Source organism: Papilio polytes, unplaced genomic scaffold, assembly GCF_000836215.1.
Source record: "Papilio polytes unplaced genomic scaffold, Ppol_1.0 DF824180.1, whole genome shotgun sequence".
In the NCBI taxonomy this organism is placed as follows: Eukaryota; Metazoa; Arthropoda; class Insecta; order Lepidoptera; family Papilionidae; genus Papilio; species Papilio polytes.
Window position 1 is genome coordinate 640,789 of NW_013525024.1, and position 18,889 is coordinate 659,677.

At 33.3% G+C, this 18,889-nt stretch overlaps 1 protein-coding gene across 1 annotated transcript in view; it reads right to left on the reverse strand.

Moving 5' to 3' along the window:
* The window catches only part of LOC106111168 (extracellular sulfatase SULF-1 homolog), a 62,198-nt gene that overhangs the window by 9,417 nt on the left and 33,892 nt on the right, over window positions 1-18,889 (reverse strand). The window contains exons 4-5 of the mRNA XM_013293177.1: window positions 3,968-4,119; window positions 3,603-3,772 (exon numbers count right to left, since the gene is read on the reverse strand). Coding sequence (XP_013148631.1) covers window positions 3,603-3,772; window positions 3,968-4,119 — 322 coding nt within the window. The remainder of the gene's footprint in view (window positions 1-3,602; window positions 3,773-3,967; window positions 4,120-18,889) is intronic.

Below are 18,889 nucleotides of genomic sequence, written 5' to 3' on the forward strand. Positions count from 1 at the left end.
AAAAAAAAAAAAAAAAAAAAAAAAAAAAAAAAAAAAAAAAAAACATACGGTCGAATTGAATACCTCCTTCTTTTGGGAAGTCGGTCAAAAACGAATTTCGAAGACTCGTTACAAACTGGAAATCGAATCCCAATCAAGAGATTACAAGGCGAGCGTGATTTTGACAAGCGTTGGTAATCGCTTGGAAAGTTGCAACCTTCAAAGGTCGTTGCAAACGAGTCGAGTGAGATGCTTCGCCGGGTTGCCGACATGCCGCCACTCAACAAAAAGTTAACTTTTGACCAAATGTATATCAATTGACCGAAATAAAGCAGAGCTTAAACAGTTGTATTAGTCTGTTACATTCTTTAAATGGCTGCTTAGATGTTGACAATTTGGATTCCTACTTTCTTTTACCGATTTTGCTAAAAAATGTGTTTAATTTTTAGAGTAGACTCTGTGACTTTGTTCTGTAGTTGAAGCCGATAGCGCTCAAATCGAAGTAGTAAAACGTCAACAAATTATACATCGATTAAAGAAAACATGATCGAACAAGGCCATCCAAAAGGCGCCGTCAACATAGATTCGATCATTAACGCATGTCAGACTTGATGTCAGGTTCATTTGCATCGGCGGTACTTTTATCCTTTGGCAATTAAGCCGCTCTGTCCGGTTCCACGATTTATGCAGCTCCTCAAGTTGTCGGCACTAAATGATCACGTTTACACACATACTAGCGATTCGACCCTACTTCTTAAATATTTCTTGTCGTATTGTCTTCTTTAACCATCTCTGTTTATTTAAGAAATTTTCACTATGAATCACGCCATCTATTGTTAACATTTTAACTGGTATTAAGTTTATCAAGTACGTACAGAAGACTTGGAGATTCTGTTTTATATATTGGATTTCTTATAATATCCAACCGTACTCCGTATATGTAAGACAATTCTTTTTTTTATTATCGCGTTATCTACATTTTGTTTTGGCGCTGCTTTCATACGCCGCCGCCTCTACGTTGGTAACAGCCTTTACGGTCGGCTAATGATAAGGTAGGTTGTAATTTAAAGTGCTAATTTTATACGAATTGTATTGCAGTAGAGGACACGTATCGGTTGTAGTGCTACTAGCGCCCTGGACGAGACTTCTATGGCATCCTATTTGTGGTCTTGTAAAGGGAGGAGGGGTTGTAAACAGGGTTATGTAAGACTGCGTATTTCCCAGATCTGTGGCGCCCTTCACTGCCTACGGCCCTGGGCGGTCGTCCTACCGTGCCCTACCTTAACACCGGCCCTGCGTGTATTACGTATATACGGCCCTAAGTGTGGTTATACAGGAGTATGTCTTTTTGCACTTATAAGTTAACTCGGTAATGTCTCAGGAATAAATTAGTCTAGCTAGATTATGTGTAAGTTTTAAGAAGTCGGTTAAAAAAATAACTTTCAGAAGACTGTAGTGAAAAAAACCATACGTAGATAAACCGCATTCGATACTTTATTAAACAAAAACCCGTAGTCATTTAATACTACGCAACGTGTTTGCTTTTTTATATGAGTGATTCCATGTATCCGAGATTATTTAATAGAGAAGTTAAGTATAAATATTACTTTATTTGAACTGAAAACGTAAGATGCATTCAGAGGTTAGTCTTTGCCTTTTGTTTTTAACGAAAATTACTTGGTCTTATATAATAAGTGTGTAACGAGAGTCGCATTTCAACTGTATTAAATCCCTCTAAATATTCCAACAAAAACTCTAATTGCTGCGGCATTTTTGCGAGTGGTCGGCCATCTTACTTCTCTTTAAATATTTAAGGAGTTGTCCAGGTTTTTGGAGACCGTCAACATAGGATAAAAACTGACCAATCAATCTGCTAAAAAAATACGGTAAAGAGCACGCAGAAAAGCGATGGACTAACAATTTAATTATTAGACGCCGAATAAAAAACTTAGAAAGCAGGCTATGTTTTTCCATACTATAATATGTTCTAAATCTGTGCTAAATTTAGGAGTTTTGGAGATACGTAGCAAACATCCAGGTATCTAATAAAACTTGCATTCATAATATTTGTAAGATTGTTAACAAGGAAGATAAATGTAAATATTTTTGATACTTGTACGGAACCATTTCATTTCGCTTACCTTTGGAACGACCTTGTTTTTTTTCATTACGCTACACCGAAAACCTCATGTACGCTTACAGTCGACGTTGCCCTGAATTTTACCTCAATACTGGCGACCGGCGACCGAGGCTGATTTATGATTCATAAGAATGTTTAGACTCGACCATTGCTGCTATAATGGTTATTGTTACGGTTATAGTTGCCAGTTATTTTGGTAAATTAATTACCGAATTACAGACGAAAGCTCCGTAGTTTTCAATAACTCGAGTCACTATGACCTTATCATTCATGGAAAAATATCTATGAAAGGTTTTACAAATTGTAAAAGCTTTTTTATTGTAGAAAATTTTGCCAGCGTCTCCGTTCCCGTGAAATTAAAAAAAAAACAAAAGCAAGTAGCCCATAATATAAGTATGATTGTACAAATATATTGATCCAGACAAGTATACATCGAGTTGTTTTACTGGTACTTTTTTGGATGTTTTTAATCATATTTATAGTGTACGTGAACTTCAAAACCGAATTATAGCTGCACGGCGTCTGTCGGGGACACCGGTGCGCTGTGCGCTTTTACGATGACATTAGCATAACACGGGATTGCTTCGTGAACGCTCTCGTATTCCCCAAATTGTGAAATTTAATATTCTATTTCGTCTAGAACGCGACGCCCGCCGGAGTGCATTCTGCAATATCAGGCCACAGATGCGAGAAGCATCCAGCTGTCATATATCTTGATACTTCGATTTAGTTTACCCTTTTAGCTGACTACACACCCGTAATTTTAATTGAACAGTTCGACTGTCCGGTTAAAACAAGTTTATTGACAGAGATACCCAATTTGTTTTCTCGTAGACTTCTTGATTTATTTTTACTACTTGCTGCTACATTTCTTTTTAAACTGGTGAACACACAACTTTTTCCAGCTATTGTACACTTTAACACTGGATTTTTTCTTACATTTTTTACAAGTGAAATTCAGTAGAAGTTTTAGCTTCTAATCTTGTAGTATTAATAACGCTTAGACCGGAATGTACATTGTGCAATGTTAAATCAATTCCGTGCACATTTTATTGCTCGACGCGTGAGCAAAAACTAAATAAGATCTTATCGAGATATTATCTTTGCCTTATACGGTCTATAATCAAATGTTATTAATTATTGACATCATACATTCATTTATCATTTCGCATGCGATGTTTATTTAATTACAATTAAGAATATAACGGTAATAGGTAATTAGATTAAGGTTAGAATTTCGTCATAAATTAAAAAAAGTTAGCATGATATTGGCATTTTATGAGGAAAGAAGGATCACATTTGTTGAAAAACTTTACAAATGAACTTGTAAATACATCGATAGAGGAATATTTACTAAGAAAAGGATGGATTGCAAGAAAAGTGAAACAATTACGGTAAAGCTATCTAAATTGAGAAAAGATGTTGAAAATTTGTGGTGCTGACCCTACATATTGTGGTACAATAGGGAGATGTAAGTACTTACTGATGGGTGGTTACATTGAAAAAGAGATGCGAGTACTGCGGCGCTGAATCTTCAGGGCCATGTGGCGCGGGGAACGACATCACCAGCAAGACTGGCTTGCGAGAGAAGCGTCGCTTTGACGCCCGTAGAAATGCGATCGAGTCGTTTGCTATCAGATCTGGATAGTAATCCTGGAACAAATAAGTTTAATTTAAAGACAATTTATACAACTAGTTGGAACCACTCTACGTCTTTAAGTCCGCTGTACGCGGACAGCTTCAACTGATTGCTTGAGAATAGTAAGTAGGTTTTAAAGTTTAGCCATGAAGCTAGCTTTCATATTATAAGTAGTTTCTTAGAATACGTAGCTATATTTAAAGACTTACCCTGTGATAATCATCACCATGTTTGATCTTCTTTCCATTCATGTTGACGCTGTAGTTGTAGTACTTGGAGTTCATGATGAGACCGCCCCACTCGCGCCAGCCGGGCGGAATGTAAGACCCGTTGTACTTGTTCAAATACTTCCCGAAGTAGCCTGGATAATGAGGAAAATACACATTAAAGATAACATTGTTCTGTTGCTAAAAGAGCTGGAAAACTATGCACGGCCTGCGTACTATCTATTAATAGTTTTTTTTTTGGATAGATGACTAAATTACTACTATTTGGATACTAAGGTTGTGCCTTATGAAATATCTATACTAAGGGACTGCTTAATTTATCATTTCAATTTTAAAGATTGAGTGCGCCAATTACGTATTAATATTGAAAGTTAATACATTTTAAATAATGTACTTACAAGTTACAAAATGTAATTTGATGAAAACATTAATTAAAATACATTAAGTTGATATGACGAAAAATTCTGCCGTGCCAAAAAATGTTACTGAAATACGACAGACAATAGATCCGAAATTTTAATTTAGGTGTCGTTAATGCAAATGCAGGGAGATTTTTAATTTTCGAGAGTCGTGTCTGCGTCGGCCAGATGCCGTGGAGTAGGCAAGGAGATTGTCGCTAGGGTTGCCAACACACAATTGTTAAAAATTATATCTTAAAAAAAATGTTATGTTCAATTTTCACGCATATTTTGATGTTTATATGTTATTAGCATAGTGGACTATATTGATCCCATTAAGAAGTGAGGCTTCTGAGTCCCGTTTACATAACTACTATAAGATGTTTAGATCTACTGCGATCACTTTCCTAAGAGCAATATATTAGACAGGTGAGACTATGCCAGCCCTATGCCAGTCTCCTTGTGGATTCCTCGGGGAGTTTACGAGCACAATCTCAAGCCGGGGACCGAAAGTGCGAAATAATTTCAGCACTCTTCAATTAAAACTGTCACATCAAATGCAGGGCCCGACAAGTCGTGCAAATGAGTAACTTTTGTTACATCAATTCTAACATTTCATATATTAAAATTTACTCTAGACCGTACATAATACTGATAGTATTTCGCAAGATTTGTAAGATTCGAATGTCATGACCTCTAACTTGAATCTAATTGCACTAAAAATTGCCAGATGCAAACTGCCATTTTTCTACATAAATACAGATCTTACTAATATTATAAATGCAAAAGTTTAGTTTAGTTTAGATGGATGTTTGTTAGAGTTCGTAGACTAAACGGCTAACCGGATCTAGATGAAATTCGGCATACATGTAGAGGACAGTCTGGAAGAACACATAGGTTATTCACTTTTGTTATTTTTATTCCATGCGGACGGAGTCGTGGGCGTAAGCTAGCATGTAATAAAATCTTCAGTATCTTATATAGAGCAATACATTTTTTAGTTTCTAACAACTGCAATTAAAATTCGTATTGAATTTGTTTGCTTTGTAGTTTCCTAACATTTGCTAACACAAAGTTCAAACCACAGCGTAAACATAACTAAACAAAGTACACAAGAAGTTAAGCAACTTAGGTCTCCCGGACTTAGGCCAAATCCGAGCTTATGACCGCAGCAAGACTAGTTGAGTTGAGTGGGGTCTGAAGTGGCCAGACGCTGCCTGAAAAGCCGTGAAAAAGAAAGTTTACGCCTTACAACGAAATGTTTTTAGAATTTTTACGTACGTTGACGTCACGATTTTCTTTTGTATATTAACAAATCCTAAACTATATATTAATGTCCATTATTTATGATTCGACAATAAAATTAATGCTTTATTTAATTTACTGTTGGCTTAAAAGATTCAATTAAAAAAAAAGGTACCTCTCCCCTTAAATGAAATTATTCAATGATGTAGTAACATTAATTTAGTTGTGTATAAATATAAGATAGTAATAGTCAAACACGACCTTTGCAAATAAAGACGCGGCCGATTGCAAATATAATGCACACTGTTACGAGGAACTTGTGTCATGCATCCGCAAGCGATAACATTATCTTAAAACTGCACAGGCGAGTCCTTCTTAGAATTAGTAACAGTACTGTTCTTTTAGTATACTTTTATACTAAGATAATAAATCGTAAATACACTATTTTGTGGCGTAGGATGTCAGCAATCACAGCACATTTTTGAATATTTCTTTCTTTAATAAAAAACCCTACACTTACGGCACGCTTTAGGTTACATATTCTCACGCTATTAAACCTAGGGTGCAAATAAATTGGAAAAAAACATAAAACAAATGGGAAAAGGACCATAAAGTACAAGCTGCCAACATTAAGTAATTTTGACATTTACAATTGAGAATCTGACAAATGTAAACAACAAAATAAAGTTTGTATAATTTCATGCGTATGAAGCTGCATAGCAAAGGCTAGTATTAGTCTTTGTATAGTTATTCTAAATTATTGAAATAAACAGTTGTCTAATAACCTTTTTTCATAAGTGTCCAGATAATACGCTTTGGACAATCATAGGCGCAACATAACCTATAAATTAAATTAATATATATCACGTTAAATTATCTGTCCCTCATTTAAAGAACAATAAATCATTTCAGTATTTTCTACGTATACGTACGTATTTTCTAGTTTTTTCAAAACATGATAATAGAGGTTCTAATTGTTTATCGGTAGAAAGCTGATTGTCAATATTCGTTGAACGTGATGGCATGTTACCCCGCTCAAATTACTGATAGTGATGAGAACACTCTAATAAGAATATAGGTACAAGCGGAACTAATATCGATTAAGTTTTTTTCTATATTTATTACCAACATTAATATATGAATCTCGAGATTAAAGCATATTAGTACACATGACGTGACAAACCTTGACTGACAATCTTGCTTCCTTGATGTTGGCAGCAACTTATGGTCTCTTTCCCACATTAGCATTTTTATCCGAAATATTTATCCTCTAAGTTTAATGGCGTGAAAATATATAGCCTAAAGCGTGGCGTAAGTGTAGGACTTTTTAATAAAATAAGAATTATTCAAAAATATGTTGTCATTGCTGACATCTTACGTCACAGAGAAGTGTATGTTAACGCTTTATTATAATAGTATAGATAGCTAAATATGTAACTGTTATATCGTGTTTATGAGTATAAACTTTCACGATTTGCTCTCACGTTTATTGATTTGAAGTTTACCTCAAATAAGGCTCCATTCAGATAAAATGTCCGCATTGTGAACTCAAGTTAAATTGGCACAATGTTGTCTTTGTCTAGATGAAATTACTTACAAAAGGGGATATTGCAGCATAAATAGGAAAAAAGTACAATTATTAATGTTTTTGTTATATTGTACGTAAAAAACATGGAAAAAGCTTTAAATAATAATTCGTTTCATATCTTTTAGTTTTCACGTCTTCAAAGGTACCAATTGCATTCTGATAGCATTAAGAAATTAAACGTCATCTTGACACACAGCAGCTAAGTTTATTTTCGTCCTATGTACCCGCCACAAACGTGACTATTTCCATGAAATTAATTCCAGTATAATCGCAATCAGAGCAACTGTCAGTGATAAGAATAAGCGGAATATGTTAATTTAGGTTGTTTAACGTTTGTATTGCGAACGTGTTCCCAGAAAACGCACTGATAGACATCGGCATCTAGCAAAGGCGTGTATCTGTCTTATTTCCAGTTAATGTCTTCTTGACCTTTAAGAAGTCTAATACATTATCGTTAGAATTACCAGAGTATCGTTTCTACGTTGGATAAACAATAAACAATTAGATATGTCATTTAAAATAGATAAGTTTTACTAAGGTTGCCAAATTATTCAACAAAACTATGTTCTATTGTTTATCAGAATCATGGTTTTCATAGTTATCTTTTATGCCGACGAAATATTAAGAAAAGATGTATTTTTAGTCCCAAATCAAATCCGAAATTTTAATTATGAGGCCGTCTAAAGTCAACGAAACGAAGCATTCGATTAAATAATTTATTAAGAGATAATAATTATCAAAGTTAACGATAAAACGGCATTTTCGATGCTGTTAATTGTTCTGTATTTAAGTTGAGCCGCTTACAAATCTTAACTGGCCGGTCTTGTTTTATTTCAATTTTCAACCGTCTCGAGTTTAATGCCGTCGTAAATTTTATAATTCCGCGAAACGGCCTGACAAAGTTACGTCCGTCTAAATCAATATGATTACACGCCGAAGTAATTATGTTCAAACTTAATCCGTTAATCCGGCTGTGTTTTATACTGGCGTTTGCGGAATTTCTGTTATAATAAATCGTTCTTTAACGGACAAGATTTTACTAAAATATGCCACGTTGTAACTTCATGGAATACAAAAAGAAGAAAATATACAAACACTTTATTACTTATGCGTAATTTTAATAATATTATAAATACGAAAGCTTAGATAAATAGATTATTGTTAGAGTTTGTAGCCTAAACTGCTGAAAGGATCTCGATGAAATTTGGCATAGATATAGACTATAGTGTGTAAGACCACATAGGCTATTTACTTTTTTTTTTTAATACCATGAGGACGGAATCGCGGTAGCTAGTAGTGTTATAATGCAATCGCTATGCGTATTCAACATGCGATGAACAGACGTTAAGTTTATCCCGTGTCAGCTATCTAATCTGTAAGGTGCTGTCAACATGCGTTATCAGGTGTCAGACATGTCGTGTAGCGGGTCTAATATAATGTCTATACGGAGTCGATTACGGACACAATGTCTTATGCAGTAAACCAACTGATCTGACATGGAAATGATGTGACCTAATTCGTAGTAATTCACGTTTGAATTATTACATTGGTAATATGTATGTAAATTTATACAAAATTATGCACATTTCTGTGATCTAGAAGGGATAAGAGAAATAAAAGAATTACATTAAAGTTTCACCGCTGCTTTTTTCGTTTTTTTTTTTCGCTAATCTTACTTCTTACTAATATTATAAATGCAAAAGTTTAGATGGATGGATGGATGGATGTTTGTTAGAGTTTATAGGCTAAACGGCTGAACGGATCTTGGTGAAATTTCGCATAGATGTAGAGAATAGTATGGAAGAACACATAGGCTACCCACTTTTGCATTTTTTTTAATTTCACGCGGACATAGTCGCAGGCGAAAGATAGTTTGCACTAAAATAAAAATATAGCTAATGTGCCATAACTTTCACTTTCAAAAACTTAATTTTTTAGACCATTTTTTGACAAAGATGTATATTTCCAAACAGTGTTTTAATTTCCATAAGTAAATACTAACCTAAAATGTATGCTATCTCATTTTATCTTCCTAAAACACAATATTTATTTAGTCGTCGGGAGATTGGGGTGGAATCATTTATGTAAATTAATAGGCGTTGTCAGAAGTACGGAACCCCACTCGCTCATGCATATAATACGTGTCAAAAGTGATAAACGTGCATAGTTTACAGCGGCACGTGAATATTTATCATGTTATAGAGTTACACGGGAAATGAAATGAAGAGAGACAAGTTTAAAACAAACTTTGTGTTACTAAAAGATAAAAGATATGAACCTGTGTGGAATGATGAATGACATATTTCTATTTTACCAAAAATAACCTAGTAAAAATTTAATGGACATGTTATGCGATGGGGACATAAACCAGAAAGTGTTAAGAATGAATGTGGATGGCTACAAAGGAAGAGGAAAACCGAAGAAAGTATGGATGGATTGTGTGAACGGGGATATGCTTAAGAAGGAAGTGGATTCAGATATGACGGCTGATATAACAGCACATACTGTGCCGACTCTCCATAAGGGATAAGGACAAGTTCATGATGATGAACCTAGGAAAAATTCACGCCTATATCCTGAAGTTAGCAAGATTAAAGTGAATTGGCATTTATTAAATTACACTTGCACAAAGCATTAGTGTCATTTTAAAAACAGTTAATCACCTTTCATCTTTTATTCATAAATCCAAAACCAGAGTAATTTAGAATTAAATTAAAAGTTACGAAAGTTTTTTAAAATATGAACTAGATGGCGCTTCTCTAGCGGTGTTGTAAATACATCCCTATTTCAGTGACACGAGTTCCTAGTCGCTGGAATTTAATTTGGTGACAGCTCGCTTAATCTGACTATAGCTGCTGACAGGCAAAATCAGAATCGACTAACTAACTGTTAGTTAGTCGATTCTGATTTTGCTTTAAATAAAGCGACAAGAAACTTGTGTTGTAAAATTCCCTCACGATCTATTTGTTTTCCTTTTATTCTGAAATATTAACATCATTAAGATTTTTGTTATTGTAGTTTTTATTTCATTGTTATTCAGTTCTCGAAATTGTTGATACGATTAGACACAAAACCATTTAAATATTGAGGTTAGTAAATTTTTAGCTTCAAATACTAAGAATAAAAACAATTGTGTAGGTACTTATGTCATTTTAGACAAAAGTGCGAGTTATGTAAAAAAGTATACAAAATTACAACATACATCGTGAAAACTCCACTTGTAAAATATTAAATCATTTCTCGTTTTAGGTTAAGTATGTTTTGTACCACGAACCACTAAGGATAACTAAATAAACATAATTTTCGCAAACCCGTACCTCAGCGTCCGACAAATAGTTTATTGTAAAAGGAAATGCTTTGTCAACTATAATTGGATGTCTAATCCATCAATCATATGAACATTGCATTGTTGTATTCAGTCACAACGTACTAGAAAAGGAGACAAAATTACAAACATTAATTCTTATTTATATAAGACTAGTTGTCGCACGCGACTCTATCCGCGCTAATTTAAAAACAATGATAGCCTATTTTTTCCTCCAGACTATGTTCTACAGCTATGCACAAGATCTGGCGAGTTATTCTGGTGATCCTGGTAACAAACATCCATCCATCTAGACTTTCTCATATATAATATTATTTAAAATGAAAGAGATAGGTTGGATAGCTTGGGTTCCATACATAAAGGTACACGTCTTTTTAGTATTTTTTTTGTAAAATTTCAACTCTGCTAGACACCTTTAACTTCCTGTATTACACATGGATAATCTTGTTTTAATAATTAGATACCGACTAGAACAAAGTCTTCAACAGTCACTTCTATGTTTTTTTTAATAGTTAGATTTTTGATGTGTTAAAGATGGCGGTAGTTAGAGCAATGGCTAGAACACAATAGCCGCTATTAGCATTGCTCGTTGATATATAGGTCGGTGATTAATCATATGAACGCTTCCATTCGTCGCGCTTGTTATTTACGACCATGCGTGGGATAATAATAGATTTAAAGTGCTTTACCAATATGACAAACGTATAGCATATGATGTAGTGTATTTAAAATGAAATAAAACGATAATTTTAAAGTAAACAGGACTATAATTCATCCAAATAATTAACTTATTTTTAGACTTGAGTGCCAACAAAATTTAAGTGAATTCATAACTAAATCAAGCGAGAATGTGTAGGTGTGTTAAGAATGTTATTCCATTTAAACCATTTTATATAAATAATCGTAAATTCTATTAATTTCGTAATAAAAAGTAACAAATAATCAGAAATAGGCATATTAAAGCTATTGACAAAACGGATTAACAGGTCCGCCTTAATGCACATCCAAAACCGGCTTTTCCATGGAAAGTCTAATATGAATGGGTGATGTCCATTCAGTTTGTATGAATGGTCGATGCCACGTGCCTCACCCACGCCAGTACGGAAGTGCTGATTTGTTCTTCACTACTGCTTATGGCACAAGATGTAAGCGATACGATATTACACTAGTTATCTTTATTTAGTCAACAATTATTATATTTTTTTGGCATTAAACAAACATGTATATGTAGATTATTATGCCATAAACTTCTCTATTGTTTTCTTTGAAAACTTGGTAAACAAGTTCTTGTAGCTGTTGCGGCATTAGCAAGTTCACGTCAAGGCGCTAAACCTGGTACTGCATTTCGGCTATCGACCGCGAATCTGTCTGCGCGTAATTAAAAAGAAAAACTAGTAGCCTTTCTTCCGAATTATGTTCTACATCTGTTTCAAATTTTATCCAGATTGGGTCAGCTGTTTATACTGAACTCTAACAAACATCCATCTAAACGTTAGCATTTGTAATATTAGTAAGAAGTAAGATCTAAGAACAGTAAAAAGGTTTCTGAACTTACCTAGGAAGCTTAGTTTCTTTAGAATATACTTCTTGAAACGATAGTAAAACTAAGATGTTAATCTTCTTTACATTGTAACCGCTTTCCGAATGTAACTTAATAACTTAATTTGTATTATAAGGTGTAAGTTGTAAACGCTAGGCGCTTGGGTCAGCGTGGGCGAGGACAAGGTGATCTTAGCTCTAACGCTGATGTGACTCTATTGAATAATGAATAGGAAATATTTGATGAGACAAACGAAATTGAATACGTATTAAATCAAATTTTATAATTAATTTTTCGTTACTGTTCTTTACATATGTATGTCGTAAGAACAATGTTGATTTAATCATATAAAAGGAAAGATTTGTATTTTTGTATGTATTGAAATAAATCGAAAGCTATTGGGTTTTCAAAAATTTTTTCACTGTTAAAAAGCTACGTTAGCAGTGAGTAACATAGGCTATGTTTATTTATTAATTTTTAACTTCTCGCAGGCGAAGTCTCGAGCAACAGCTAGTATATAATATTTTTAATTTCTTTGTTTATACGTAGCTAATTTTACTTCAGCCGAAAATGTTTCGTTCACAATGATTTTCTGCTGGTTTCATTTCTACTTAAATATTACAACTAAAAAACTCATAAACGTTTTACACTTTTTAATAGAAACATACCCGCTGTACTATCGCAATCAAATAACCGCCAACTCAAATATTTTAATGAATATTTTATTGATTGAAATGTGTTTTGAAACCTACACTATACAACCACGTAGGCGTAAGGAATCGATTGATATCCAATAGCCCTATAAAAGTAGTTTATAAATTTTCACATTTTGTAAGTATCAAATGACGAAATAAATTGAATGTACACACTTTTAGCTGCATAACAAGTTTTAGAGAAAACTGTATTTATAGAACAAAAGAAAAAACTCTTTGTTACCTCAGTATCCTAGTCAAGCTTAAGAATTGCATTGGGTAAAATGTAAAATGTAGATGTCGCTGAAAAGAAAACTTGACCCAAAATTCTAATTTCTCTCTCACTGTCAAAGCTTTAACGTCCACAAAAATTTGACACAGTTGAAGACTCTACTGGCATAATAAAGTGAAGTGTTTTTCTTATGAATTATGTGCTACAAAAAATACCAACATTTTTACCGAAAATAGAAACTGTTCCAGTTTTTTTGTCAGTTTATATGAATGACTTTTTAGAGAACACTTATAAGCTGTAATGAAGATGCCCACGATTTCATAAAGCCCTTTCAAAAGCATTTGTCATTAGATAGTGATTTAAAAAAATGAATTATTTTATGATATCATAGTGTTAATAACATCGTTAATTATCGAATATTATGAATAGAATGGTAGTTATCCGAGGCCGAAGGAGTTCCAGTGAAGGACGGCACGCCTATTGACAGCTTCATTAGGAATACAAAGGCGCGCACTGGCCATTCATAAAAATTACTCGGAGCCAAGAAAAAAAACTATAGTAGTTTTAATTTGCGATAAGTATTTAGTTTTATTGGCCAGAACGCCATGTAAAATGTTTTTTTTTCTTTTGTTAAATTATTTGAAATTAACGTATAAAATTAACCTGATAGTCGTAATTGCCCTAATAAAAATAATTTACTTTTTTCAAAACATACTCATAAAAATATCAGAGTAAACTTTTTATTGTTTTTTTTTTATTTTAAAGATAAAAATACCAAACTAATTCATTATTATACAACTGTTACTTCCCTTCCTAGCTATTATACCTATGAGAAACCATATATTTTTATAATAATATCAACAAAACATAACTTGCTGATGACACGGTGGGTTAACTCCGGCCAATAATTCACCGAGCCGGACATTTCGGGAACACGGTACCTACCAACGGTATAACACGAGATATATTTAAATCAATTAAAAACTTACGTTTCCTGCCATTTGTGGCATAAATCATTAATAAGGTAAATCATAGTAAACACGTGCACACCATAAGCGATTTTTATAGCAAAAACTGTGCTGTTCCTACGTATATCAGAGAATGAGAACATTATTCTTGAATTATCTTGAAAATATTTACAAAACTAAAAAAATAGATTTAGGAAACAAGAAATTATTAAGAAAATAAAATAAGCTTATTTCCGTAATAAATTTCAGGAACGAGATTGCATTTAACGGTCAAACTTCAAACAGGAGTCATTATTTAAAAGCGTAACCACGAAAATTTAACATATACAAACAATAACATATTAAACCGTGTTATCGTATGTAAATGAACGGTTACGACTGTTTCACAAGTCGGTTCATTCATTAAGAACGAATGAATGGGACACACCAGTCCGCCCACTCATCGTTCAACTGGATACAGTTGCCTAGGCCGGCTCTGTGTATCAATTAATTGTTATCACCATATGGCGGCCCATTGATAAGTTACGATAGATTTAAATTTAAATTTTTTTTTTATAAGATACACTTGGTCTCATTTTTACTAGTTGGTCATACATTACATTTGTCTAATTCTCAATTACAAAAATTTCCAATTTATTTACCTCCTAAGTTGAATAGCGTGAAAATATATATCTTAAAACTTAGGTGTAGGGCTTTTTGTTAAAGAAAGAATTATTCAAAAACATGCTGTGAATGCTGACATCCTACGGCACGAAATAATATAATCTTTGTTTACGCTTTATCATACTAGTATAGACTAGTATAGAAGTATAGATATAGAGTATAGAGAGATAGCATGACTTCCAAATGTGAAAATAAAAACCTATAAAATAAACCATTGATTTTCTAGTCATTGGTAAGTTACATCCAAATGTCTTGCCGCACACATCTAGTACCCTCATGGAATCCGCACAATCAATTGAATATATTAAATACGCAATTCTAAAATAAAATAAAATATTAATTTTCTTGACTAAGCATATCTTATTAACAGTATCGATAAATATCCCTTGCAATAAATACTTGTATTCCTTTATCTCCTTATTTATTACGTCAAAATACAAATGACATTCCATTTATCGTTTGAGTAGCTATAAAATACTCGTAAAGCAAGCTCAAAACACTCTTATAAATATCACAAGTGATAAATGTTGAATTAAACTTAAATTATGATAAAATAAGTGTTAGAACTTCCATAGAACAGGAATTAACGCGTTTGATACGATGTTGACTAATCACCATTACGAAACCATTAAATAAGGATATTAAAAAAATATTTTAACGTAGAAAAATAGAATATATAAATCAAAAGTAAATTTCAGTTAAGAATATTAGTCTTTCCCACCATTGTGACTTAGATTAAAAAAAACTCTATTTATAAGTCGTTATCTCTGGTCGTATCTAAACTCTGTCTGTTCTTAGTCTATGCCCAGTAATGTGTCTCATAATAAGCATGATTGTGTATAACAGGCTATTTCTCATTAACAAGTCGGAAATGCTCTTAAAAGGATGAAAGACATTAATCTTTGACGCGCCCTTCCGCCTCCCTAATTAACCGGCTCGCAGCACCGCACTGGGCCGTGGACATTACATTACTCATCTCTAAAATAGAACATTATCCTCTTAGTTTTGTATAAAATAGCATTTTAATGTATTTTAACATTGACATATAGCTAACCATATTTTTGTAACAAGGAACATTAAGGGGCTTGTCCCATCACTGGCTGATAGAGGGTCAGATAGCTTAAAAATGACGTCACTGTAAGTTAAGGTAACCAAATCCAAAATTTCTATCACATATTTTACACCTTGGATTGTTATCAGACAATTTACAATTTGGTGGGATAGACCCTGAATATAGTGTAATTGTTAGCTGACCAAACACACAGAAATAAAAAACAAGATTTTATATTCCATTTGAATAGTACTAAAATTAATTATAAGATATTAACATAGGAGCACTATTGTATTCGTGTAAAATAGCTCTTTTGAAAATTCCCATTTTTCCTCTTACCACTATACGCGTAGGAACCCTTGATTTGACATTAAAACTAACTTTCCCCAATTTTCCCTAGTAGTAATGCCCACTCGTCTTACAAGTCAAATGTAATGAGAGAATCGTCAGCTCCTACTTGTGCGACATGCGCCCACGACCTTTAAGGTAGGGCCGACCTCAAAGTTTACGCTCACTACGCAATACTTACGAAACATGTCATAAAAGTTCCGTTTAACACTTGTAACATAAGACAGGTTCAGTGAAATTCTTCAAAACATTTAAGATAAACACAGAAAAGCACTTTTATCCAAAACACCTAAATTTGTCTATCATAACTATAAACTAAGGAATTACAACTTACAATTCGATATTTATGTAATCTAGCGTAATGAACAAATTTTAAAAGCGCCGGTGGCTCAGTGGTTTTTGCACTTGACTTGTAATCTACAGGTCCTGGGTTCGAATCCTGACCAATGTGATTTTCGATTTTTCAAAATCATATGTACATAATTTACCCGTGACATCAGCTGGTATTGAAAAAAAGTTTTAACACGTTCCATGCTACCAACATTTTGATGTATGAAAATGAACCCGCCAGGCGAATCCGCAGCACTGAAAGTGTCAATATACTAGGATAAATATTAGTTCCAAAACACGTTCTTCGATATAAATGTGATAACTACGTCGTGCGAAGTTTGACACTGGCTGCATCCAAATTTCAAAGGATGCGATCACATTTCGTATGCATTACGTTGGGAGTGGCGGGGGGAGATTCATATTGTATAGAAGACAATGCATATAAGAATAGTTTGCTAGTAAAAGAAATTATTCCACCACTGCATGTTGCTATATTAACATATTATCTTGACATATATTATCTTGACATATGTTGACAATAAATTCAGATTTTTATGTTACCAATGTTAAACTAGTTTCTTTGCGAGGGAAAGGCAGGGTCATGCCCATTGTGTTTTCTACACATGTATTCTGTCGTTCATTTCTTCAATAAAGCTTTTAAGAGTATTACTTCATCTGTAGCGACAATTTTATTTATTCCTCATGTACACACGATTTTCACAAAAAATAGCAATATTAGTTAATACATATTTAGTTAATAAATTCGATTTCGTCAACATCTGTTTTTAAAGATCAATTTGATTTGACTGTCAGCAATCATGGCGTGGGTAGACATCCCACGAGGTGACGACCAAACCAAGGTCATTCGATAAGAGTCCAGGAATAGACGTCATTTAAAAATATATACTTATACTAATATTATAAAGAGGATAGATTTGTATCTTTCTATGTACTAGCCTAACTAAAAAACTAGCAGCGTTATTTTATTTCATTCACCGTTAAAAAAGCTACGTTATCAGTAAGTGTGACTCCATGTTGGTTTTATTTTTTACTATTCTTATTTTTAATTCTACGCGGACGAAGACCATAGCTGTTGCTAGTTGTAGCTGTTGCTAGTAATAAATAAAAAGCTTCTACTCGCACTCTTCTGGTTTAAAAACATACAATGAAATGTTAGTGTATTTTAAATTGTTATTGCTCAATATGTCTGGTTTATACCTATAAATAAATTAAATAATACCCACATTGTACAACCACAATGTAATCATCGTCGTCGTGAGGATGCAAAACGAGTTTAAAGGTCCATTCACACTCGATTGCATTAAATTCTCTGTTATAATGGCGACCAATACAGACGACAGAGAAGCATTAATATAAATTAAAACTCGCTTAATCATCTTACGGTGAATTTTAATAATTAAAGTTGAACGGTCAATTGGTTTGTTCACAATCAACTTTAAAGTATGAATCGGAAATTAAATAAAAAAATGTACTATGCATCGACGTACTTATGCTCATACTTTGGACGGTTAACACGACACGAACTTCTAATAAGACTAACCTTTGCATTAGAAAGTTATACAAGTTCTATGGAGAGTACAAACTGTTTTATTACGCCTTAGCACTATAAAATTAAAGCCCGTATCTTTAATACCTTTATGAATATTTAGCATCTTTCAAAACGTTTATTTTATTTACTCAAGTGTAAACACACACCTAGATTGGAAAGGACATTAGACTAGATGTCTGACAGCGACAGACTTTGTGTCTACGCAGGTATACATTCTCTTTTATTTACTTTTATAGCGCTGTTTTAAGTTGCTTACATAACTTACGAAAGTCCTTTAATAGCCCTTGATAACATTACTCACATAAACAAAAAAAAAAACAATAAATTATTACGGATTATATTAGAAGCATAGATCTTAAAACAATGGGTAATTCAAAATTATCAATTGTTGCTATGAACACAACATAAAACCGTTATTTTATACTTCTAAACGATAGTATTTCATTATTAAATTATGATAAGATAATTTAAAATTCTCCATGGCCATGAACAATAACAGAACTATCTGTTTTGTATCAAGTAACACAACAGAGATCATAGAGTAAACATGGCGCGCTAATCTAAAATAAATTTTATTTATAATCTATGTACTTTCGTTGACCGCGCGTCTGCACCGAGCAGACAGCGCGGCGGCGACGCCCACGCGGCTGGGCATCTATATGTTTATATCCTACTTTATTGTTATGTCCACTTTGAATGCCGTTTATACGCCATTTAGCTGCTTATTTGCTAATAATTTAAGATAAGAAACATACAGTAATCTATTTAACGTACTTTTTACTCTACTTGTAAGGAACTTATAGAAAAAAAACACATTTCTTTCATATTTTTTATTATTCTAAGGGCCGGTTCCAGATAACTTTAAATTGACGCCACTGTCAGATAGAGTACCAAAATCCGATATTTCCGTCACATCTCTTTTACGTTGGATTGTCATCTGATAATTTACAAGAA